Below are 27,567 nucleotides of genomic sequence, written 5' to 3' on the forward strand. Positions count from 1 at the left end.
ACATGTTCCAAATTCTTTCAAAGGCAATTTCATCACATCTCAATTTCCCCAGAAATAAGTTCCTCCAGTCTTTTTCCAATGAATAATCACATCAGTGGCTGTCTTAGATCAGTAACCAATTAAACATCTAAATCATTACTTATTAATATCCAGAATGATTTATCACATTAAACATTCTATTGTACCTATTAAATGAAATCTTTATGAACCTCAGTCTAATATTAGACTAACAAAAAGCTATATGACTAATCCTTGCTTCTGTTTGTTTACTATAATTTATTTTCAAAAGCAATAGCATTTGAGAAACAGTAGCTTTGTTTTTAAGAATTCCCAGATGTTAGATTTTAATAAAATCATTAATTATATTACTAAACACTGAGAGATCTGGATGGTTGAAAGGAATTCTTTTCTTGTAACTCATTAATTAATGTGTCCATATAACTCTTTCTCTCATGGTATGGTACTTTTTTGCTTCAGTTAAAAATTGCTGGTTTCACTTGACTGAGTAAATAATGATAAACAAAACTTTTTTTCCCCTTTTTGGCATGCAAGATTGGGTAACTTCAACTAAACTTTGACTTGAGCAAATATTTCAGTATTTCAGACATTTAATGTCTGGCAAACATTAAGGGTTTATTGCCAAGTATTTTTCCCCTTGTTTAAATCCCATGTGTGGACTTGGATATTTTATCCACATGTTTGTAATAAGTGTGCATGCAATAAGTAATTACTTAGTAAAGCATACCTGCAACTAAAGAAGTTTGCTAAGGTTATTCAGGACCTTTTTCCATTTCCCCAAGTGAAAAATCCCATCTCCTAAAAAATATCATTCAAAATTCACTCTAAGATGAGCAGATCCATACAGAAATGCTGTCTTACCAGTTCTTATGGACTTTGCTGAGGATAGGAACATGTAAATTTTTATCTTTTTCTATTCTAACATTAAAACTGCTTTTTGATCTCAAAGATATAAGGTTCTATACATTCTTCCTCTATAATGAGTAATCTCTACTGGGTTCAGTTCTGGGGGAGCCTGATCATATGTAAAATACCTTTTCTCACCATTTTTGGCTTATTATTGAGCTCAGACCAGTGATGGGATTCAAATAAATTAACACCTGGTTCAACAAACTCAACATAAAATAGGTATCATTTCTGCCAAACCATGCAAACTAGATGAATCCCATCACTGGCTCAGACTCTGATGATTCAGGGAAAACCTTAGAAAAAGTTGGGTTTTGGTACATGTCTAGAGGCTTTCCAAAGGGATGGTTATAAATAAGTATTCAGTTTAGAATGTAAATCATGTATAGAGCAGGTATTTGTTTACTATATACAAAAGAAATGCTTGTCATAAAAGACTCATAAATGTGAACTGACAGAAAAACAAGCTAAACATGAAATAATAAAAACTATTATTATATTCAGGGAGGAAGCTAGGACTTCAGATATTTTATATTTCATCTTGACTTCACACTGTTTTTTCTTGGGATAAATGGTCTTCTGAAAAACCTAGATCAGGGATTTTGCCTCATTTTCTCTCTGAGGGAAAGGAGAGTGACCAAGGTCTCTTTAAGTGCTTTTCTCATCAGTTGAGGATTCAGTTGATAGATCTCTCCGATTTACAAAGCCAGCACCCATTCTCATAATTACAGAAATGAATAGGAGATGGAAACAAGGTCAGACCAAATATAAGTGAGGCACAATCCTGTGAAAATAATTTAGGAATGCTAAAGTTCATAATGAGCTGGGATAAAGAAGAATTAAGAACAACCAATGTGGCATAAAAATTATATTGGGGGGGCAGCTAGGTGGCTCAGTGGATAGAGCACTGGCCCTGGAGTAAGGAGTACCTGAGTTCAAATCCAGTCTCAGACACTTAATAATTACCTAGCTATGTGGCCTTGGGCAAGCCACTTAACCCCATTTGCTTTGCAAAAAAAAAAAAACCTATAAAAAATTATATTGGGAGAAAAATGAACAAAAAGGAAGATATGAGTGTATGCTTGGGTAGTTTTAATGACACAGAGAAAGAGAAAAATCTAAATCCTCCTTTCTATTTTCTCTGCCAAGAACCTTTAACCTAGAAACAGTGGGACCAAAATCACAAACAAGATGTTGATAAGATAAACAAGAAGAAAACAAAGGAACACTAAACTACCCTTGATGAATTCAAATCTCTTTGACCCAGATGAAAGACATCCTCAATTCCTGAAAGAATGTTTAGATTTGATGGGGCAGCTTAGTAGTAAAGTGTATAGCATTCCAGGTCTAGAGTCAGGAAGACCTGAGCTCAGCTTCAGTCTCAGGCACTTAACTATTTGTGTGACCCTGGGCCAGGCACTTCACCTCAATTTCTTCAGCTGTAAAATGAGGATATTAACAGCACCTACCTCCTAGTGTTGTAGTGAGGTCTAAGTGAGATAATAATCAACACAGAGTCCAGCACATAGTAAGTGATATATAAATAAATACTATTATTATTATTATTATTATTGTTATTATTATTATTATTATTATTATTATTTTGTTGTTATTGTGCTTCCTTGAAAAATTGTGGAAAATGGAAAGGGTTCCATAAATTTAGGAAGGGCAGGTGTTGACCAAATTTTCAAGAAAGAGAAGTGAACAGAGTCGCCAAATTATAGGGTAGGGTATTTGTTTCAAATTATGGGACAATTTTTGAAAAAATCATTAAAGAAAGGCTGACAAATATCTGGAAAGAAAAGAGGTTATTACAGAGAGCAAGGATTGTTTTAGTGTGTACAAGCAATGCTGGATTAATCTCATTGAGTTTTTTTGCTGGTTATTTTTTGTGGGGGGGGTTGTTTGTTTTTTGGACAGGATTACTAAATTTATGATTGGGATAGAATTTACCTAGATATTAGCAAAGTTTTGAGTAAAGTATGTCCTACAGCTCCTAAAGAGAAGATGGAGAAATCTAGATTAGGTAGTAATACAGATGGATCCAGAACAGGTTGGATGGCAAATTCAAAGACTAATAATAGCTACCATTAACTAATGGCTAATTTGGATCCTTGTTCCATTTTGTTCCTCTCCTCATCCAATAGTATCAGGCTTCTCCAAGCCAATTTCCTTCAATCAATCCTTAGAAGTCATGAATTCATCTTACTTTTCTCCTCAGGAACTTGCAGGCAGGGCAAGAAGCAACAGTTAAAAACAAACATGGAACTAATTTGTTTAAGATTGGAAAAAGAGCATAGCAAGATTATATATATATATATATATATTTTCCCCCTTATTTAACTTATATTCAGAGTACATTGTATAAAATTCCAGGCAGAATGAATCTATACAATGTTAATTATGATTTTTCTTATTGATCAATATGATATGTGTAATGATTTTACTAATAATGTAGTTTTAGAGATGCATTTTCCCAGCAGACTCTGGTTCAGGAGTCAGATTTCCAAAGAACGTGAGGTAATGTACAATGTCTCATTGTACTGTGTCTCTTTGTGTATATTAAAGTGAATCAAAAACTTTTAAACTGTTCCTTTATCCAAGCAAAATAATTTGTAGCATTTAATATGTGCCACACACTTTGCTGAGACTTGAGAATTGTTCCCCAAGAATTGTTATGCTTCTATTGTTCTGTCCTTATGAGCTTGTGTGAGAATTTACACAAGCCTTAAAAGTGAGTGTGGTATGATCTATCTTCCCTCTCCCTTGTGATTTATTATATAATATCTGTCATCACTATAGCTAGGTGGAGCTCCAATCAGCAGAATTATTAATCAACTAATTAAATTAATTAAACTGCTTCTTGATTACTGGCATCCTGTCTCTGGCCTGCTCTGCTACTATTTTCAGGTTAGAGACCAACTCAGTAAAATTCTGTTAACAAATCAAAAGCTAGAATGAAAGTTGTTGGGAGAAATATTAACAATCTCAGATAAGCAGATCTGATACCACTCTGCTGGCAAAAAGTGAAGAGTAATTAAAAACCTCTTGATGAGGGTGAAAAAGAGTATAAAAACTGGCTTGAAGCTTAACATCAAAAAAAAAAAAAACTGAGGTCTTTGCAAATGATCCCATCACTTCTTGCCAAATTAAGGGAAAAGAAATGTAAGTAGTGTCAGATTTTATATTTTTTGATCATTGCAGAAAATGCCTGCAGTCATAAAATCAAAAGATGCCTGCTCCTTGGAAGGAACAATATGACTTATTTGGACAGAATATAAAAAAAATAGAGACCTTTACCAACAAAGGTCCATAGAGTCTAAGCTATGGTTTTTCCACTATCAGTGCAAGGCTGTGAGAGTTGGATTGTAAGGAAAGTTGCATGCCATAGAATAGATGCTTTTGAGTTGTGTGTGCTGGAAAAGACTTTTGAGAGTTCTTTGGACTGTAAGGAGATCAAAGAAATCATCTCAGCTATTCACCAGAAGGTGAAATACTAAATTTGAAGCTTAAGTACTTGAATCACATAATGAGAAGACAAAACTCCTTGGAAAAGACCCTGATGTTGGGAAAGACTGAAGGCAAAAAGAAAAGAGGACAGCAGAGAATGCGACAGATTCCAAGTATCATGGTAACAATGAACATGAATTTAGACAGACTTCCAGAGATAAGAGGACCTGGATAGAAGATCTGGCATGCCATGGTCCATGGGTCATGAAGAATTCAACATGATTGAACAACTGAACAAGAATAACATGAAATCATGGCCCTACACCATCTTAGCCCTTCTAGACCATCTCTAGCTAAATGACTAATTAAATTAATGGTTCGATGTCAATGTGGAAGAATTCTGATGGAGCATTCCCAGAGATCAATACTTGGCTCTATGCTACTTAATAACTTTGTCAGTGACTGATATAAATGTATACATACCATATGTAAAATTTGCTGATGACAGAAAATTGGGAAAGTTAGCTAACAGTGCATGAGTTTGGATCCAGAAAGATTTTGATACAGCAGAACTTTGAGCTGAATTTTAATGAGATGAAATTCAGTAGGGATAAATGTAAAATTTTAACTTTGAAACAAACAAAAAAAAATAACCCAAGCCCTTCCACAAATTTAAGATGTGGAAGGCAAGGATAAATCATTCTGGAAAAGACCAGGAAGGGGTGAATTTGGTGTACTATAAATGAGTTGGCAATATGATGTGATAACCAAAACAACTAATACAATCTTGGTATCCATTAGGAACAAGGAAGTTGTAATCCCATTATAATCCACCCTCATCAGAACTCATCTGGAGTATCACATTCAGTTTCTAAAGACTGTCTAGGGAATGGTGACTAAAATAGTGTAGAGCTTTGAATTCAAGACACATGGGAATTAGTTCAAAGACCTGGGCATGGTTAGCTTGGAGGAGAAGTCTCTGGAAGGACTTAATAGTTGTCTTCAATATTTGATGAGCTGTCATATGGAGGAGGAAATAACCACATGCTGTTTGGCCTCAAGGCAGAACTAGGAACAATGAGTAAAAGTTGCAAAGGGATCAGTTTAGGTTTGATGACAAAGGAAAAAAATCCCAACTAAGGAGACTTGTCTGAACTGTAATGACCTCAAGAAAGTAGAGGCTGGATGACCACTTGTGTACATTATAGTAGGCATCTGTTCATGACTAAGTTGGACCAGATGGCATCTAAGGTCATTATATGGTTCTGAAATCAACATTTTCAGTCACCCTGGGTCAGGCAAGGAAACACAAAACGTAAGAGGTATTCAGAGGCCCAGCTGAACCCCCTCTAATCTGGTTACAATGTGGGAGCAGTTACCATGTTGCAAGGACAGAGAAAGGACACCTCCCTAGTCCTTCACGGAAAGTCCAAGGTTAACATGATAGGCACTTTGGGATTAAAGGAAGAATATAACAGAGGTGGGATCACTGGTTTTTAAATATTATTATGCATGTATATATATATATATATGTGCATCTATATGCATATCTATATACATATATTGCTTTTATTCACTTTGAGCTAAAATTAAAAAAGACATGCACAAAAAGAACATATGCATGTACACAGTACAACATACTATACCCAAAAAACAATAAAACTGATCATACCCTTCAACCCAGCAATTCCAATACTAGACCTATATCCAGAAGAAATCATAAAAAATGAGAAAAGTCTCACATGTTCCAAAATATTCATAGCAGCTTTTTTTGTAATGGCAAAGAGTTGGAAATTGAGGGGATGCCCATCAATTGGGAAATAGTTGAACAAGGTATTGTATATAAATGTTAGGGAAAACTATTGTTCTATAAGAAACCATGAACGGTCAGACTCTAGAGAAGCAAGGAATGAATTACAGGATCTAATACTGAATGAAGGGAGCAGAACTAAGAGAACCTGGTACACATTAACAACAACATTGTAAGTTGATCAACTATGATGGAGGCAGCTCATCTCAGAAGTTCAGAGAGCTGGACAACCATAGGAAACTGGGTTTGGCAATGTTATCCCTAGCCAGAGGAAGAAAAACAAAACAAAATAAAAACCCCTACAGAATTTGAATAAACACTATATTCACTTTTTAAAAATTTCTCTAATGTATTTCTTCCCTATCATAGTTTTCCTTTCTTTTCCCTTAATCCTATTTCATCATACCAAAAATGGCTAATTAGTAAACATGCTAAACACAAATATGTATTTACAATATCCATCTGACTGTTCACCACTGAGGGGAGGAGGGTGGGAAGGAAGAGTGGAAGGAAATTATGTAACTTAAAAATATGTATATGCATGTATATGTATATTGCAAAACTTTTATAACATGTAATTGGAAAAATAAATTAAAATATCAATTGACAAAAAAATAAAAAAGAGGATTCAATTATAAAACCATGAATTTCCATTTCACACTGTTAACTTTTTTATATGTATATGTGTGTGTATATATATATATATATATATATATATATATATATATATATATATGTAATTTTCTTTAACAGCTTTTTATCTGGAGATTAATAGCATCTTCCTTTAATGAGTCCTTTGTACCTTATTTCAGTATTTATGATAAGTTGTTCTTATGACTGTTTCTGTTACTGTGAACAACATTCTCTTCATTTCTACTCATTTATCACTTTTCATTATTTCATGTAAGTTTTTCCATCTTTTTGCAAAAATCAATCAGCTATTTCTTATAATACAATAGCATTTCAGAACACTGACTTAAAAAAGTATTCTGTCTAAAATTGGACTCCCAAATTCCTTCTCCATTGGGTCATACTCGTCCAAAGCTGGCTAGCCAATCATCCCCAAAGCATCCACACAATGAGCTAGCACACAGAGGAGGCCAAAAGGAAACAGAGCAGCTTTCTACATGATCTGTTATCCTACATTAATTGTGTGTAGTAATATATTTTTGAAAATAATCCATATATGGGGTGGCTAGGCAGCACAGTGGCTAGAGCACTGGCCTTGGAGTCAGGAGTACTTGAGTTCAAATCCAGCCTCAGACACTTAATAATTACCTAGCTGTGTGGCCTTGAGCAAGCCGCTTTAATCCCATTGCCTTGCAAAAAAAAAAAAAAAAAAAAAAATCCACCAATATATTTAGAATTTTGGCTTCTATTGGGAATTTTGGGTTTTATTTGTTTAGTTTGGACCTGTGATTTCATTGGTATTGGAGACTCTTAGTGAGGAAACTCTAAGTCTTCTGAAATGTATAATCAGTCTTAGACTTGCATGGGGCATTGTATGATTTCAGTGATTTGTCTAGGATCACAAAATCAATACTTGTCAGAGATGGAATTTGAACTCAGGTCTTCCAACTCCCAAACTATCTCTTGTTCTTCCTATTTTAGAAAAAAGTAATATGAGTAATAAAGGATCAGATGAATTCATGAAAGCTGTTACCTGTACATTATGCAAAATGCATTTAGTCAAGACTTTTTATTTCTACATATTTAAGTTCTAAAAATTATTTGAAAGGTATGTTATTAAGCAGTAAATTATTTGATTAAAGAAAAAAGAAAATAATATTATCTACTAATCAATTCAAGCTTAATAAATATATTATTTTACTTCAGTTTCTAGAATCCCATGTAATCCATGATCCAGATGCAGGTTTATAGGTACACAGTTCAGGCTTGAAGGCATATTCTTTCTTTTTATGTCATGCCCCAAACCAAAGTTTTCTTCAGGGGAATATAATAATTTGACTCAGTTTGCCCTCATTTAGAGTTTTTCTCTAAGGAACATCATAATTTGACTTGTAGTAAAGTCTCTGTAGAAAAAAGAAAAAAAAAGGATTCAGCTCCCATGTAAGCACTCAAGCTAACAAAACATCTAATATAGATTAACTTTTATTTAACACAACAAGACTACAAAGACCCCTATTTCAAGCCTATAACCAGGCAAAAAAACTCCCCCACCATGAGTCCTGTCCCACTCCCACCCTGAGTCTATTCAGTTCTTCAAATTTATAGAACTACCTTGAGGTTTATCCTTCCCACCCTCTTCCCCCCAACTCAAAGGAAAACAAAATAAAATACTTGTTGCTAGAAACTCCAACACCACCATCCACTCAGGTCATACAACTCATAGTGACAGTGAAGAGCGGCAGGGTGTCTGGGTTGGCTTTTCTTTTCATCACTCCATGTCTTGCTGCTCCTCAGCTCAGTTACCCAGGAACTCGCTTGGTACAGTAACTTGGTGCCATTCAGAAATTCATCTGCTGGATGTAGGAAACATGGTGTAGGAATATTCCCATCACTTTATCAGCTGTCATTTCTGCAGTTCCCAACTGGCTACAGGAACTTCTTACTGTGCCACCATCTGCCTCCATCAGCTGCCATCTTTAGATCTGTGTTTTTCCCTGATGAGTTGGTTTCTTGGGGACATTACAGAGGACTCCAATACCCTCTACTGTACAGATTTCCTTCCAGTCACAATGTATGGGCATCCATGTAAGTTTTCCTTAATTGTGTGTATACACACACACACACACACACACACATCTAATTAGTTTCCCTCTGCCTGTCTCTGGCTCTCCCATACTGACTAAAAGTGATGATAAGAAAAAAAATGAAAAGACTTCAGCTACTGTAATTCATTTGCCATTGTCTTTAATCTTAGAATGCACGGCTAAAGTCAGAACAGTTGTGGCACATCAAGAATCTGGTGAGTGATCTAGATGAGGAGAAAAAGAAGGCAGCAGCAACATCTCTTGTGACTAGAGAAGAAGTGGAAGAAGCCCTAAAACGGAAATGGAAGTTTGTTAGACATCAGGAACAAAATTTGAAAGGTTATTTAATAAGGATTGGAATTTATAAGTAACATTTTATTCATTTCATTATTGGCTGGACATGTCTTTTTTTTCCTTCCAGTGGGATCAAGATGCTGTGAACATTTCTTAGTGACCAGTTAATAATTCCTTAATTAAGTACTTAATTGTCTGTATATTCAATCTACATAGGAATATGAACAGGAGACAGAAAATAAAGAAGTTGGAAGGGAATAAAAAGTTTGGAGCCCGGGATGGAAGAATGAGAAATAATAAACAATGAATTCAGATGATCTCATAATGTCATTAAAACAGGACAGAATTCTTTTGGGAGCTCTGCTCTCACTCCACAAAATAATACTAAGGCATTATTCTTTCATCTAAGAGATGGGGAGTCCGAGTGTTAAGATGGACAAAATGTGTGAGAAGGCTGTTGGGCTGTGTCAGGGAGCTAGTACAGGGAGTGATTATAGCAATGCTGAATATGTCCAAAATCTCCTGATCACATGCTGAGACAATCTTGCCACAAGCCCAGAAATAGGAAGTGAGGAAAGGCAGATAGAGTAAAGCCAATACTCAGGTATGTGATATCTTGCCCTTGAGACTTCTCTGGGGAAGTTTTTACCTTGACAGAGCTTAACTTTCACTTATTTTCATTTTCTTTCTACCTCTCAGTCTTACCTAGTCTTGTCTTATCTCTGGTGCAGCAGTTTTACAACCAAGGCTGTTTCAATACCCTCAGGTTCCAAAATCTACTGAAAATTAGGAACTGGAGAAGCCAGGAGGGAGGATTTGAAAGAGCTCAGGAATGGGGAGGTACAGAACTGGGACTAAGACTCTCAGCAGTCCAGGCTATGATGAGTGGACAATAAAATGGTGGTTGAGGAAAAAAGAGCCTCAAGGGCTTTCATACAACTTCCATACCATTCCCAAGTAATTCAGATCACTTTTATACAACATCTGAGTGTACTGAAAGGTAGCTGACATGAAATCTAAAAAGCAGCCCAAATCACAGCAGCATCTCCAAAACCAGTACACCCTTCAAAGAGTCTTTGAAATAAGTTAGAACCTGGGATGATTCTGGATTTAACTAATAGGAGCAATCTTCTGTCCCTGGACCCCAGTCAATTGACTGTAGAAATGCATGCAATGGCAAGTCCATTTAGCTCATTGTCATCAAGATATACCATATTTCCCCATGTATATAAGATGCACCTAAATTTTGGGATGCAGAATTTGAAAAAATAAAGTTATGGAACTCAAGTTTTATTCATCATGAAATTCAAGGACCTTCTGCTTATAGCTTTCAAGCATCTTTTGGGCATGTCTGGTGCATGGACACATGCTTAGTTCATTCTGTTTCATGAACCTGAAGCACCAGTTGTGTCCTCCTTTGAAATCAGTCACTTTTTTTCATCATCAGTTCTTCTGGTCTCCTGCTGAACCCCCTTTGTGGGCACAGGAATTCCAATGGTCCTTTGCTCTTTACTCCATCTCTTCAATTCCCTCTCTAACTCAGGCCATTGGGCTGACTTGCCTCTTGTGGCCTTCTGCCTTGGCATTTCAGTGGGGTTTCTTCTTCCCACAGCCAGTCTCAAGATTGTTTTCTCAGTTGGAGAAAGACCAAAGTGACATTCAGCAACATGATTTCCATTCACTTTTCCAAACTGGATCACTGTGAACTTGAATCCAGCACTGTACAAAAATCTTTTCTGAACCACTTCTGGGCAGAACATGGCAAAACATAACCTAATATACTGGTGACAAATGTAAAACAATGAGTGCAAAGACAAGTGTGAAAAAACTGGAAATGCAAGTAAAAAAAAATCTATAACCACTGTATAAGATGCTACCAGTTTTTAGACCTCAAATTTTTCAAAAAAAGATGCATCTTATATATGGGGAAATGTGATAATTGATTGATTGGTTCTTGGTTATCAAAGAAAACCAAAATGACCTGCTATGTTAGAGACAAGTTTCAGTGCCACTGTGGCTGATCAGATCAATAAGAGCTCAGAATGCTCTACCACAGGTCAGGCACAAATAACCCATGTGAACACCAGGGATGGGTTCTCTGAACTTTCACATCTCACATTTCCTTTGATCTAAGCATATAGCAGTCTCTGACAAAGACAAAGAGAATAGGCAAAAATGCAGAAAGTGCTAAAGGGTGTGGTGGCTATCATTGGCCTCATGATACTAGTCATTATTGTCCAAACTATTATGTATTTTTCATATCTAAGACTTCAGGGAGCATAGCCCAGAGCTCAAGAACTCCCAAGGGCCACAACCTATCTGAGAAAAGGTAGGTTATATAGACTTAATCTTTCCAGAGCCATCCTGTTCTCTTCAATGACACCCTTGCACTACTTTCTCTAAGAAGTCACATAACAGGCCCTGAAACAAATTGGACTGGCCTAAACAGCCTGTTTTCAATCAGCTGCTTAGGCACTCTTGGTGTGGTAGAAAGTCTCATGCTGTCTATTCAGGCTATTGGCAAATTTGCTGCCTTCCTGCTTATGCTGAATGCTGTCTCATAAATCAGTTGCTGATATGCCTGCTTGGACTTGCTCATCTTAAATATTCAGTGTGAGAAGTTATACTTTTAGAACAGGTACATGCTACAAATCAGGGCTTGGTTTATTGCTTTGTTGATTGTCTAGACTTAAAACAGTGAGGGAAATGTTATTAATGTAAATTAAACTTAAAAGTATATATCAAACAACTAGTATATCAGAGTATATCCAAGCATATCAGAGAACTAGTTTTTGAACACTTATGGGTATCTTTAATTGTTCAATTGTTTTTCAGTTTATGACTATGTTTGGGATTTTCTTGGCAAAAATACTGGAATAGTTTGCCATTTCCTTCTTTGGTTCATTTTACAGTTGAGGAAAATAAAGCAATCAGGGTTAAATGACTTGCCCAGGAGTCACACAGCTAATAACTGTCTGAGAGAGATTTTGAACTAATGTGAAGATGAATCTTCCTGATTCCAAACCCAATGGCTTGGTCTATCCATTCTGCCACCCAGCAGTCACCATTATATTTCCTTTTAAAATCTATTCAGAATCATAGGATTATAATTACATAGACATCTATCATCATAAGAGCTCAGTAGGGATTTGGGGTCAGGATGAATTTATTTTAAATTAAACTTCCCTCTTGGACTTACTTTATGGCACAATAGATAGAGGACTGGACCTAGACTAAGGAAGACTTGAATTCAAATCCCACCTTAGACAGTAGTTGGATGACCTTGGGCAAGTTACCCAATAACTTCTATTTGCCTCAGTTTTCTCAACTGTAAAATGGAAATAATAATGGAATCTACCTTCCATGATTTGTTGTTAAGATTAAATGAAATAATATTTGTAAAGGACTTAGCTAAATCCCCAGGAAAGAAGTAAGATCTCTACACATGGTAGCTATGGTAGCCTCTGAAGTCATTTCCTCATATGTTTTGCTCCAGAGAGTGTCTGTTCCTGCCCCAATTCTCTCCTCAGTCTCTCCACATGGGGAGATGATGATAAAAGCTCTCTGTTCAAATTCTAGACCCTTGGCATCCTAGTTTTGGAGTTTTTTAATTGCTTTCCTCATAACAGCCCAGGAGCTAGATTAAATATCCCTATTTTACATATGAGGAAGCTAAAGCTCAGGGAGATGAAAGGGCTTGGATACAATTATTATTTTTCTTTTAAAAGATAAATCTGGAATTTAGACCAAAAGTTCCCCCTCCCAAACCCAGGGGGTCTTTCCAATATACAAGACTATTTCCATCCCTGGGAAGTACTAATTCATAGGATTAGAAATTTTTAAAAACATGTTTTCATGATGATCATACCCTTTCATTGCATAATAAGGCAGCCCAAACATTCAAACTTTGTGATTAAATTTATCAAAGACATTTCAATTAAAAAAGAGTTTCCAGAGCCTTAATAGTGACCTAAATAAAAATTAATTCATACTCACAAGCATGATAAACTTGGGTAGTGAATATGTATCAATAAGCACTACTTGTAATGAAACAGTTTTTAACAGGAACATTATATTCTTATTCAGGTGAACAAAATAATCATTGTAGATGACACTAGAATTTTTGATCATTAGACATATCATTTAAGCTCTCAAGATAGTCAAAAACCTGCCAGCTTCTCTATAGAAGTCTTTTTGAAATATTTGATATAGGAGTGATGGAAAAGGAAATTTTTCATTAAAGAATGGTTTAAAAGAAGTGTCATAAAGTTGTTTTACATGAAAACAACATTTTTCAAATATTTTTATTTATCCTGAGTAGCTAGGTGGCACAATGGATAGGGCACTGGATCTCTGATTTATAACCATCTGTGTAACCCTGAGCAAATCTCTCAACCCTGTTTGCCTCAGTTTCCTTATCTGTAAAATGAACTGGGGAAGGAAATGACAAACAACTCCAGTTTCTCTGGCAAGAAAACTCCAAATGAGGTCACAAAGAGTTGGATACGTCTGAAAAATGACTGAACAACAGTTCTTTACCCTGATTCAGTCAGATTGCAACATCTTAATAGTAACTGTAGATCATTATCATTCAAAAAACAAAATGGGAGGAAATAATTGAATCTGACACCACATTTTTGCTTTCTCTCAACAGATATGCGGATGCAGATAAATAATGCTGAGAAATTATTCCTTGAGAAACTTGGAGAGAGGGAATATTGGGAGGAATACAAGAATGTAGGGAGTGAACAACATGCTAAACTAATTGTCTCCTTAGAAAATGACATCAGTCTAGTTAAAGAGAATACAAGAAAAATGTCAGGTCAGTTTCTCCAAACTAACCCAAATACATATAATGAAGGCTCAGCAGGAAGACAACACTAGAGTGGGTAAGGAGAAAAAAGGTTACTCCTCAAATATGCATCACCATCTATAACACAAAGAGCTAGAGAAGGGAAGGGGGTTTTCTAAACCTCATATTGAGGTTCCCAGAGATTATAGAAGGGAACCACTACAGAAAAAGCAGTAGATTTTTGATATCTGGAAAAAGTTAGCTCCAGGAAGCATCCGTGGGACTAGTGAGCCACCAGAAAACTGACTCCAAAGTGATTGGAAGGGGAAGCAGAAATGGAGAGGAATATATTTTCAGGCAATGAAATCAGAGCAAAAAAGATGTTTTCTTTGAATCCCAATAAAGATTCCTTTGGGACATGTTACAGCTTTTTTGTGTGTTCTCTAAGACTATGATCTGACTTGTCATCAGACTTGTAATAGAGAGGGTATTCTGTAGAAATGAAGATTATTCACATGTATTTACTGAGAGAGAGAACTAGAAGGCGCTTCAGAGGGTATCTAGGTCAAGTCCTCGTTTTATACATAAGGACACAGTGGCTGATCCACTTATGCAAAATTACACAGACTAATTATCAGACACAGAACTGAAGCCAGGTCTTCTGAATCCAGAGCTAATACACTTCATACCATACTGATTTCCCAAATAGTTCACATAAAGCAAGAATGCATCATCTTCAGGGGCAGCTAAATGGCACAGTGGATAGAGCACTGGCCCTGGAGTCAGGAGTACCTGAGTTCAAATCCAGCCTCAGACAATTAATAATTACCTAGCTGTGTGGCCCTGGGCAAGCCAATTAACCCCATTTGCCTTGCAAAAAACCTAATATATGTAGATATGTATGTATATATAAAAGAATGCACCATCTTCCATAATCTGTTGCTGAGCACAATAATATTTATCAGGTTCTCACATACCATCCTGTTAGTGAGTTTTTCCTAGACCCTCCCATTTTGTAGAAGAATCCAGGCTGGTCAGACTTTATCCTTCTCCTGACTCTGTTCTTGACTTTTCAGTCGTAAAAAATCATTCCTCAGTCTCATCCCAGAATTTCCTTCAGTGCCTTCCTCTCTTTCTTCCTTCCTTCCTTCCTTCCTTCTTTTCTCCCTTCCTTCTTCCTTGAAGATAAATACTAGAACATAAGTAGATGTTTTCATTATCTTCTAGTTGGTGTCTTCAGTTATCTCTGGAAAGGCAGAATCTATTTGGTGGAATACCCTTTGTTTAGTTGTCTGAGATGCTGCCCATTTTTACACAGCTTCTGAAGGGGATTTGAAACATTAAGCTGTGTTTAGAGATTTGAATTTGACCAGAAATGTTCCAAATAACTAGGTAGGGCAGATGTTCTACTTCACTAGGTTTGTTAAAATTTTCAGATCTTTTTCAGATTTTCTGATTGTGGTTTCTTATCATGGATTCAATAACATTAAATTGGTTCTTTAATTATTCATCTGCTGGAAACCTGTGAAACTTAAAGCTAAGAAAGCCTCTATTTTTAAATTAGCAAGTATTGTCTCTCCCTCCAAATTCTTCTCCTCACCAAAAAAAAAAAAAAAAACACCCAAAGCTCTTCTAATAAATTGGCATTTATGAAACAAATTCCCACATTGGTCATGCTAAAAATGCAACACATTCTGCATATTTAATAAATCATCATTCTGTCAGGAAGTGGGTAGAATTCTTCATCTTTGACCCTCTGAAATCAAGGTTGAATATTATGTTGATCAGAGTTCTTAAGACTTTCAAAGTCATTCATCAAAATTGTTCATTTTTACAAGGTTGTTATAGTATAAAACATTTTCCTTGTTCTGCTCCCTTCACTTTATAGCATTTCTGTTCTACTCTTTCTCTGAAATTGTTCTTTTCATCATTTTTTCCATAGTACAAGGACACTACGTTGCATTCCTACACTTCAATTTGTTCATTTATTTTCCATTTAATGGGCATTCCTTAGTTTCTAGTTCTTGATCTCCACTAAAAAACAAAGAGCTGCAATAAATATTTTTGCTTATATAAGACCTTTTCTTCTTCTTTGACATCTTTTTTAGTATGTATAGGTCCTCATAATACTGAGTTAAAAAATATGCAGAGTTTTGTGTATAGTTTCAAATCCCTTTCTTGATTGGTTGTTCCAATTCACAGCTCCAGTAGTAGTGCACCAATGTGCCTGTTTTCCCATAAACCTTTCAACATTTTTCATTCTCCACTTTTACAAACTTTGCCAATCTTATAAAAATATAAACTGGAATCTCATAATTGCTTTAAATTTTCATTTCTCCAGTTATTGGTTATTTATAGCTTTTTCCATATGATTATAGAGAGCTTTGATTTCTTCCCAAGGATACATCCTATGCAAGGGTCAGTCAGACAGTCAACATGTGATGTGATTTGAAGTTTCAAAATATTTTTGCTACTCAGGTGCCATAAGTGTTTGAAATTATACCATTAGAAATTTTTTTCCTTTGTGACTTGATTCCAAAACATTTAAAAATAATACTACTGAGAGCACTAACATAACAATTGAATTCACAATTTGTTTTTAACTACTAGATTACCCTTTTTCCTAACAATGTGATGCCTTTTATGAAAGCTCTGATTTATTGGGGGGGGGGAGTATGGGGAGAATGATCAGGATATCAAGAAAGGAATACAAAAATAAAAGGAGGAGGTTCTCAATGGGAAAAAAGAGAAGAAGAAATTTTGCTTTTTTTTACAACTGAAATTAGCCCTGCTAATAGTTTCTGATTTTCTTTTGAAAGAGTATTATAAAGCTTCTCTGGAGGAAACCAGAAAGAAAATTCACAGCAACACTTTGAAACAAATGGTTGAAAAGAAGGAATTGGCCACACAGGTATATTTCAGTTTTCTAATTCCTTTCTTTTGTCTTGCTTCTGTGTGTTTTTTTCACATTCATTGAAAGTAGTTCTGGTGGACTTATTGTAATTAAATTACTACCATATATCTATTATAACAAGGAAATATTTGAACAAATGGAATATAAATCAAATTGTAAGTTGTCTAAATGAAATTATGATCATAACTTTTCTTGGAATTAGCAATTATGGCTTATAAATATTTTAACAATGGATCCTCAAAACTTTGTGAATTATATCAACAAGATTATGACTAGCCCAAGATTTACAGATAGTGAGCCATAAATCCATTATTTTCCCTCTACCATGCATTATATGCTTATTTTAAAATAAATCAGGATAGAAAAGCTTAAATTGCAAATAAAATAATTTTTAAAAGAAGTTTTATCTTGAGGACATCATGCTAAAGGGTCATTTTATCTTTTTGACTCATTGACCTCACCTGAAGTTATGCCAGGATGATCTCCAAAATAAACCTGAGTATATTTGGTCCACAAATGTATAACAAAGTCCTCTCTCCTGCATATATACTAAATGTTTATGGTATGGGACTCTCTTTATTTCAACTATCAACAAAAATTCATTAAATATATAGGACTCAATAGAAATTGATAGGCAAATAAAGAAGCATAAAGAATTCACATAGGCCATTAGACTTATTATATTCCATTAGATTTCTCTAAATTCTAAAATAATGATACTTTATGGTACTACTGATCAAATGCCCCCCATCCACCTTGGATCTGAACTTCATGATCAACTTTAATGGAAGTTTGGTTGCACATAGGTCTCTTTGAACCCCATGGCATAAACTTAGACTGGAAGTTAATTCTTTTCCTTTTTCCAAATTTGCTGGGTTGAGAAAATTTATATGTCCTGAGAGTCCAGTGCCTGATTCTCAGACTCAAAAACTTTTGATATCTTCAGAGTTTGAGAATTTAGGAATTTTCAGGATTACCCATAAAAGGAAATACTCAAGCCTTCAAATATCATCCATCTTTAGAATTGTTAGTCTCTGATCTCGGTCCAGAAAAGAAAAAAAGCAGATGACAATAGCCAGAAACTAGAGGTCCAAGAATTCCCTCAGGCTTAACTAGGCAAATGAAGACTATAATTAAGACTTTCTTCAAGCTTCTGTTTTAACTTAGGGGGAAGATGTTTCCTTCAAGAGGAAAGAGGTTAAACTCCTCTGAGTTCATTTTTATAGACTAACACTTATTTAACATTTAGTCTTTCCTAGAACTTTATAAATATTATATTTTATTCCCACAACAATCCTGGGAGATAATGACTCATCCAGGGTCACACAACTAATAAGTGTCTGAGGATGAATATGAACATATCTTTAGGCTCAATCTTCAGGTCCAGGACTCTTGTCTTGCTTTTGTTCAAATGCAAATGATATAAGACAATTCTCATGTATATATGCATGAATGAATTACAGCATGGTTAATCCATAACTTTTCATAACCATATTGTTTCAAATCACTGCATGAATTGCCAACAACTATCAATCATGGAACAGAGCACAAGAGTAGTCATTTTATCATCTAGTTCACCATTTATTCTCTATAGATATATGGCCAAAATCACTCAACTGAAACTTTGCAATTACATTAAAAGAATGATGTTGGATATGTCTCATTACTGCAAATATAAATATAAAGGAATGACCAGAAATACTGATGTATAGATAGATAGATAGATAGATATGATATATTTTATGTATATATTATCATATGTGTATATGATAATCATATATTATGTTTATAGAAAGAATAATAACTTGAATGTGTTGTATTGTGAATTTTATTCTTTGAAAGAGAAATATTTTTCTTTTTTAGAATGCTTTAAAAAATACTGATAGAAACAGCAGTAGAGAAATCATGGAGAATGACTGGCTTAAAAAAGAAGTAAGTAAAATATTTAACCTAAAATAGTAGCTTCATTTTTAGGTTTAAATGTGACTTCCTTTTCAACTCATTAAATTCCATTATTTAGAACAGGCAAAAGTTATGGGAAAAAAGCATAAAAACATCACTAGGATGAATTAATTATATTTTTCATTTAATTCTTAATTTTGCTATTATATACATTTTTATAAAAATGTTATTGGTAATTGAGCTCTCACTCACTGCTTCCTATTCCTTCCTGATTGTCTATCTCATTTTTAACAGAGACTAATCTTACTTTTCACTCCTCAAGCCTTCATAGCTTCCATTTACTCTACCTTTTAAATGGAGAATTTTGTCTCATACTTCACCAAAATGTTTGATCTCTCTGAAAAAGTGAGCTATGAGCTTACTCTTTCCATCTTATCTTCAGCTTGCATTCCTCTGAATTTATTCCTCTGTTCTCTTTTGAAAAGGTTGTCTTTCTCCTTGCCAAGATCAGTTCCTCTACAGCAACCTCCTGCCTGAGGACTATATTGGTCTGACATTGACAAGGCAACCACAGATGGAACTTGAAATTCAGAATAAATCTAGGAAATTTGTAGGGGTGAATTAATTAAATATTTGATCAAATATAGCCTGAAATTATCTTATAAATATCCAAATGACCTTTGACAGAAAAAAGGTTCCCCACCCTTGCTCTACATGAATCCTTGATTTCATTCCTTTCTGTCTTCTCTTTCAGATGATGTCAGCTATTATCCCCAGACTGTATTTCCAGTCTTTAATCATTTGACCTATTGATTCCCTCCCTAATACCTACAAACATATCACAATCTCTTGAAAATCCCTGCTTGCCTCTACCATCCCTACTAGTGATCATGCTATATATCTCTTTTCCTTACTCAACTAAATCCTTGAAAATCCATCTGCATTGGGCACCTTCAATTCTTCTTTTCTTATTCTCTCCTAATAATAAGAGCTAACCTTTTAAAAATCACTTTGAAGTTTGCAAAGTGCTTCAAAAATATCTCATTTTATATTCAAAAAGAAATCCTCAGCTATGTGAGGCAATGGAAGGGAATGAATTCTAGACCTGAAGTCAGAAAGACCTGAGTTCAAATTTGGTCTCAAAACACTGTTTGATCTTGGGTGAGTCAGCATCTCCTAGGGTTGTTATAAGGATAAAATGAGATATTTATGAAGTTTTCTGTAAAAACTTAGAATGGTATATAAATGCAAGCTGCTATTAATAATGCTATTTTTTATCATTCTTCTTGTCTTCTATGCAGAGTCTGATACTGTTGACCACTTTCTCCTGAATACTATTTTCTCTGCCTTTTGTGATATTGCCACCTTTTTGGTTTCAGTTTTCTTTTGGTCTAATCACTCTTTCTCAACATCTTTGATGGATTTTCAGCCAAGTTTTGCTGTATTCTCTTTTCTCTATATATTCTCTTAATGATCTCATCAGATCATTGAATTATGATTATTTCCATTCATATGACTCCTAAAGAGTGCTCACACTCTCTCCCTCTCCCTCTTCCTCCCTCCCTCCCTCTCTCTGTCTCTCTCTGTCTCATTCTGTTTCCTCTTCTCTTTCTCTTCTTTCTCTCTCTCGCTCTCACATGCACACAGTAAATGTCTATATTTATATACATATACATATATATACTTATATTTGTATGTACATTGTAAAAGTATGAATATATATCTCTAGTCTATCTCTTGAACCCCAATCCTGCATCACTACCTGTATACTGGACTTGTTGAATGAGATATCTGATACTCATCTTATCCAAATCAGAAGCCATTATCTTTTTCCCCAAATCTACCCTTTACCCAAACTTTGTTATTATAGTCAAAGGAACTGCCGTCTTTCCAGTCATCCAAGTTCAAAATAATAGTGTCATTCTTTACTACTGTTCAAACAATCCATACATTCTTTTTCATCTATATCCTTCCATAAATCCATTGTAAGAGAAGCTATCTAGTGTGCTAGAGGTCATTCTCAAGGTATTTTAATATTTGTAGGACTATGAATGTTCATTGACTATCCCTCCATCTGACTACATGACCAATCAACCTCCTTTTCCTAGCATAAATCCTTTGATAATTGATTGTACAATATTTTTTATATACAGTTCATCTCTGGGAATGCAACTTACATTTTTCCATATCCCTTTGAATTAACCATAATTTTGATTGATTGGAGATGATAGTATACTATGACTAAAAGTTAAGAGGATATATGAATATTAGTGTTAAAGGAAGACTTTAACAAGTTGTATCTTGGAACTATTGAAAATGCTCTTCAGTTTCTTACCTTCTCTCCTACAGCTTAATTTAATTCTGAATCCAGCTCACTATCTATTTGAAGAATGTATATACATATGCATGCATATATGTGTAAGCATATACAATCTACAATAACTTCTCAGTGATCAACAAACTATAATCTGTCTTTGAATCCTTCTAGAGGAACTATCTTCATCAAGAGATGCCAGACTAATAAAGTCATGGGTCCAAGATTATCTGTCCATGCTTATATTCATCTATCCATATACAATTATGTATGCATACTTGTACATGTATTGAATACATTATCTATAGATAAATACATATGAAATCCATATATACACATGTATATATGATTATCTATCCGTGCTTACATGAATAGATAGATGAGAGAGACAGACAGACACATGCACACACAATCTAGAACTTGCCTCTAAGTTTACATGCAAATTGTGCTAATTCCTTCTTTCTGACTCATGTTTCCAACCAAAGTTTTACTGAGAAAGTCAGAAATTGACTCTAGGTCTCTAGGGAATAGGTCCTCAGCTTCTATATAAACATTAAAACTAAAACCAAATAAACATCAGCCAGAGAACATGCTTTATTTAAAAAATAAAATAAAAATGGAAAAAACTCATTTCCAAGATTATAGTCAAAACAACTCTCCTTCCCTCTTTTATGATTGCCACATTTCAATGACAGTACTATCCTGAGTTGACATACCACTTCCTCATTCTAACTTTAGAAGCTAGGGAAATAAAACAGGATTGCTATACAGGCAAGCTATCACCTATCTTTTCAAATCCCACTTATTCAGAATATTTTATATCCATCTAATTTATGATGATCATATTTGTCCTTCAGTCTTGAAGAAGACCATGGCATCAGGACAAGTACATGAATTGGATTTGAGTGAGGGAGTGGCTGTGCTAAGTTACCAACCTCACTTTCTCCTCCAAGAGCCATCTGGGTCCAGTGGCCAGATATGAATCAAGATGATTGGTGGAAGTGAGGCAGTCAGGTTTAAGTGACTTACCCAAGGTCACACAGCTAGTTAGTATGAAGTATCTGAGGCTGTATTTGAATTACTATCCTCCTGACTCCAAGGTCAGTGCTCTATCCACCTGGCTAGACTGATAGTGTTTCCCTAAGTAGGACCTCCATTAAGGGAAAAGACCATGAGTAATCTACCCTTTTCCCCAAGACCTTTGCAGGTCACATAATACAAAATACATTGAAAACCAATGTCTGGGACTTCTGGCCAAGATGGCAGAGAGAAGACAGGCATAGTTCTAAAGTCTCCTGATCTCTTCCCCATCTATCACATGAAACAAACCTCTTAAAAGAAATCCGAACCAGGAAACCCAGAAAGAAAAGCCAGGAGAGGAAAATCTACCTCAGGATTTGTCTCCCACAGCAGCCTTGGCTGAGTACGGGCAGGTGAGTCTGAGCTCCGAGGGAAGATCAGCCAGATCAACAGCTGAATCGGAACTGGGAGTCTGAGGGCCCGAGAGCCGGACCTGCTGGATCAGCAGTGGGGCTGGATGAAGGGGGCTTGGGTCCACGGGGAAGCAGAGGTGCTGGTGTTGGTGCTGTCCCCCTGGAGCTTGAGGAAAGGGCTGAGGGGAGAGGTCTGGTGCAGGACAGCTGGGGACACCAACCCTGAGCTCCTCAGGTCTGAGAAACTCTGAGCCCACGCCTCCATTGCACAGAGGCCTCCTCCCAAACAAATGCAAATTACTTCAGCCTCAGGCCCAGGTGTGTGAGCAAAAGAACCAGCCCAGCTGAGGAATCACCTCAGGCCAGGGTAAAGCCCACCATTGATTGAAGGCAAAAGAATTCAATAGTTCCAATTCCCGCCCTCAAGCAAAGGGAGAAGGCCTCGCAACCAAGGTCACAGACACCCCAGAGAGGGCAACCAGCACCTCCTACTGGCCAGCCAGAGAAACTGAACTCAGTAAAGCCTTTAGATATCCCAAGCCCAGGTGAACCAGCCCCACCCAACTCAAAGTCTTAGCATAATGAAGAAGTGTCAGCAGAAAGGTGTATCCATAGAAAAATTCCTGGAAGGGAAAGACCCCAATCCAGAGAGACCTGGAACATCTGAGGAGAATACAATCTGGTCTCCAGCACTTAAACACTTCCTTGAAGAAATAAAGAAGGAGTTTAAAAATCAACTGGAAAATTTGGGGGAGACAATTAATACCTTGCAACAAGAAAACAAAACCTTAGAAAGTAGAATTGGACAATTACAAAATGAGAATAATTCTCTCAGATCCTCAAATGAGCAAATGCAAAAAGAAATTAATTCTCTCAAAACCTCAATTGGTCAAATGGAAAGCTCTTTCAAAAGTAGAATTGACCAATTGGAAAAGGTTAATGAAGAAAACTCCTACCCCAAAAAAATAATGGAGTCTACAGAAACTAATGACTCCACGAGACAGCAAGAGTCAGTTAAACAAAATCAAAAAATAGAAAAAATAGAAGCAAATGTGAAATACCTCATCAACAAAACCACTGACCTCAAGAATAGATCGAGGAGGGGCTTCCTGAAAACATTGAAGAGAAAAAAAGCCTGGACTTAATATTACAGGATCTAGTGATGGAAAACTGCCCTGACATCATCGAATCGGAGGGCAAAGTAGTTATTGAAAGAGTACATCGATCCCCACCAGAAAAAGATCCTAAAATGAAAACACCAAGGAATGTTGTGGCCAAACTCCAGAACTATCAGATAAAAGAGAAAATCCTGCAAGCAGCCAGAAAGAAACAATTTAAATATCAAGGAGCCACAGTAAGGATCACGCAGGACCTGGCTGCATCAACTTTAAGGGATCATAGGGCCTGGAACGAGCATGGGAGCTTGGAATGCAGCCAAGAATCTACTTTCCGGCAAAGCTGAGCCTTCTCTTCCAGGGAAAAAGATGGACATTTAACAAAATGGAAGAATTCCAAAAATTTCTGATGAAAATACCAGAACTAAAGAGAAAATTTGGATATCAAACAGGAGGTTCAAGAGACACATGAAAAGGTAAAAAAAAAAGGGGGGGGCGGTAAAAGGAAAAAAATGCAATCCAGCAAGTTGAAACTGGCTATATCCCAGCATGGGGGTGGGTAGAGACTCTCATAAATCCTGAGAAATGTAACTCTAACAGAATATACCTAACCAGAAGTGATGGACATCCAGGACCTATCCATGAGACTGCTATCTAATGGGATGTAACTGGCTTTAACTCCACTGGGGAGAAAGTTATTAAACTCTCAGGAATTTTGACTCTATTCAACAGAATATACTGAACTAGAAGGGACAGACACTCAGAATTTCTATGACTTACATAGAATGATCTAAAAAAAAATACACTACCTCCCTAAAAAGGGAGGGAGGGGATTGAATGGGACAAATCTCATTACACTAAGAAGTTACAAAAAACCTATGGTAATAGAGGGCAAGAAGGGAGTAGAGGAGAAACACCTGAATCTTCTTCTCATCAGACTTGGCTTAAAGTCAACCTACACATACTCAGTTAACTTATAAAACATCTAACCTTTCAAGAATTAAAAGGGGAAAAGGGGAGGGGGGACAGAGAAAGGGAAGGGGAGTGGAGGAAATAAGGGGAAATAACAAAAGGAAGGGAAGAGAACAGGGAAAGGGGAAAGAAAGGGGAGGGTGTGATATAGGAGGGCAAATACACTGAAGGGGGTGGTATTCAAAAACAAAATGCTGGGGAATATGGATAAAAGGGGGGAAAGGGGGAAAATACAAACAGAGGGAAGATAGCACAGAGGGCAATAAAGAATTAGTAATCATAACCTTGAATGTGAATGGGCTGAACTCTCCCTTAAAACGTAAGCAAATAGCAGAGTAGATTAAAAACCAGAATCCTACAATATGCTGCTTACAAGAAACCCATTTGAAGCAGAGAGATACATATAGAGTAAAGGTAAAAGGTTGGAGCAAAATATATTTTGCTTCAGCTGAAGTAAAAAAATAAGGGGTAGCAATCCTTATCTCAGACAAAGCAGCAGCAAAAATAGCGTTAAAAGAGATAAGGAAGGAAACTTTATCCTCCTAAAAGGTACCATAGACAATAAAGTCATTTCAATATTGAATATATATGCACCCAGTGGGACAGCACCCAAATTCTTAGAGGAGAAGCTGAAAGAATTACAGGAAGACATAGACAGCAAAACTCTACTAGTAGGAGACCTCAACCTCCTGCTATCAGATCTAGATAAATCATAAAACAAACAAGAAAGAAATTAGGGAGGTAAATAGATTGTTAGAAAAATTAGATATGGTAGACTTATGGAGGAAATTGAATGGGGATAGAAAGGAATATACCTTTTTCTCTGCAGTACATGGAACTTATACAGAAATTGACCATGTACTGGGACATAAAAACCTAATGATCAACTGCAGAAAGGCAGAAATAGTGAATACATCTTTCTCAGATCACAATGCAATAAAAGTCATATGTGATACTGGGCCAAGGAGATATAGACCCAGAGCAAATTGGAAACTGAATAACCTCATCTTAAAAAATGAGTGGACCAAAAAACAAATTATAGAAAGAATTAACCATTTTATCCTAGATAATGATAATAATGAAACAACATAGCAAAACCTATGGGATTCATTCAAAGCAACTCTCAGGGGATATAGCTCTAAATGTTTATATGAATAAATTGGGGAAAGAGGAAATCAATGAACTAAACATGCAACTAAAAATATTGGAGAAAGAACAAATCAAAAATCCCCAATCAAATACCAAATTAGAAATTTTAAAAATTAAAGGAGAAATTAATAAAATTGAAAGCAAAAAAGCTATTGAATTAATAAATAAAACCAAAAGTTGGTATTATGAAAAAACCAATAAAATTGATAAACCTCTCATCAATTTGATTAAAAAAAGAAAGAAGAAAACAAAATTGCTAGTATTATAAATGAAAAAGGTGAACTCACCACCAATGAGGAGGAAATTAAAGTAATTCAAAATTATTTTGCCCAACTTTATGCCAATAAATTTGATAATCTAAGTGAAATGGATGAATATTTACAAAAATATAAGTTGCCCAGGTTAAATGAAGAAGAGATTAAATACCTGAACAACCCTATCTCAGAAAAGGAAATTCAACAAGCCATTATTGAACTCCCTAAAAAAAAAATCTCCAGGGCCTGATGGATTCACAAGTGAATTCTACCAAACATTTAAGGAACAATTGGTTCCAATCCTATATAAACTCTTTGCAAAAATAGGGAAAGATGGAACTCTGCCTCTTTCTATGAAACCAATATGGTACTGTTACCTAAACCAGGAAGAGTTAAAACAGAGAAAGAAAATTATAGACCTATTTCCCGGATGAATATAGATGCAAAAATCCTAAATAAAATCTTAGCAAAACGACTACAACAAGTCATCACTAGGATAATACATTATGATCAAGTAGGTTTTATTCCAGGAATGCAGGGTTGGTTCAATATTAGGGAAACTGCTAGTATACTCAATTATATCAATAAAAAACCCATCAGAAACCATATGATCATATCAATAGATGCTGAAAAAGCTTTTGACAAAATACAGCATCCATTCCTATTAAAAACACTAGAGAGTGTAGGAATAAATGGACTGTTCCTTAAAATAATTAGCAGTATCTATCTGAAACCATCAACAAGCATTATACTCAATGGGGAGAGGCTAGAGGCATTCCCAGTAAGATCAGGGGTTAAACAAGGGTGCCCATTATCACCACTACTATTCAATATTGTATTAGAAATGTTAGCATCAGCAATTAGGGAAGAAAAAGAAATTAAAGGAATTAGAATTGGGAAGGAAGAGACTCTCACTATTCGCAGATGACATGATGGTCTACCTAGAGAATCCCAAGAAATCATCTAAAAAACTACTAGAAACAATTAGCAATTTTAGCAAAGTTGCAGGTTATAAAATAAACCCCCATAAATCCTCAACTTTCCTATATATGTCTAGCAAGAAATAGCAGGAAGAGCTAGAAAGGGAAATCCCATCCAACGTAACCTCACACAGTGTAAAATACTTGGGAGTCTATTTGCCAAGACAGACTCAGAATCTTTTTAAAAACAATTATAAAACACTTCTCACACAAATTAAATTAGATTTAAATAACTAGGCAAATATCAACTGCTCATGGATAGGTAGAGCTAATATAATAAAAATGACAATTCTACCAAAACTAAACTATCTGTTTAGTGCCCTACCAATCAAAATTCCAAAAAATTACTTTAATGTGTTAGAAAAAATTGTAAGTAAATTCATATGGAGAAATAAAAAGTCAAGAATTGCCAGGAGCTTAATGAAAAAAAATGCAAACAAAGGTGGCTTAGCTCTACCCGATCTAAAATTATATTATAAAGCATCAGTCATCAAAACTGTTTGGTATTGGCTAAGAAATAGAGTGGTGGACCAGTGGAACAGACTAGGTG

At 35.6% G+C, this 27,567-nt stretch overlaps 1 protein-coding gene across 4 annotated transcripts in view; it reads left to right on the top strand.

Moving 5' to 3' along the window:
• The window catches only part of CCDC83 (coiled-coil domain containing 83), a 73,011-nt gene that overhangs the window by 28,132 nt on the left and 17,312 nt on the right, over positions 1 to 27,567 (top strand). For all 4 annotated transcript variants that reach the window (XM_074189107.1, XM_074189135.1, XM_074189116.1 and 1 more), the window contains 4 exons: positions 9,069 to 9,237; positions 13,847 to 14,014; positions 16,804 to 16,895; positions 18,762 to 18,830. In XM_074189107.1, the coding sequence (XP_074045208.1) occupies positions 9,069 to 9,237; positions 13,847 to 14,014; positions 16,804 to 16,895; positions 18,762 to 18,830 (498 nt within the window). The remainder of the gene's footprint in view (positions 1 to 9,068; positions 9,238 to 13,846; positions 14,015 to 16,803; positions 16,896 to 18,761; positions 18,831 to 27,567) is intronic.

Source organism: Macrotis lagotis, chromosome 1 (genome assembly GCF_037893015.1).
Source record: "Macrotis lagotis isolate mMagLag1 chromosome 1, bilby.v1.9.chrom.fasta, whole genome shotgun sequence".
NCBI lineage: Eukaryota > Metazoa > Chordata > Mammalia > Peramelemorphia > Peramelidae > Macrotis > Macrotis lagotis.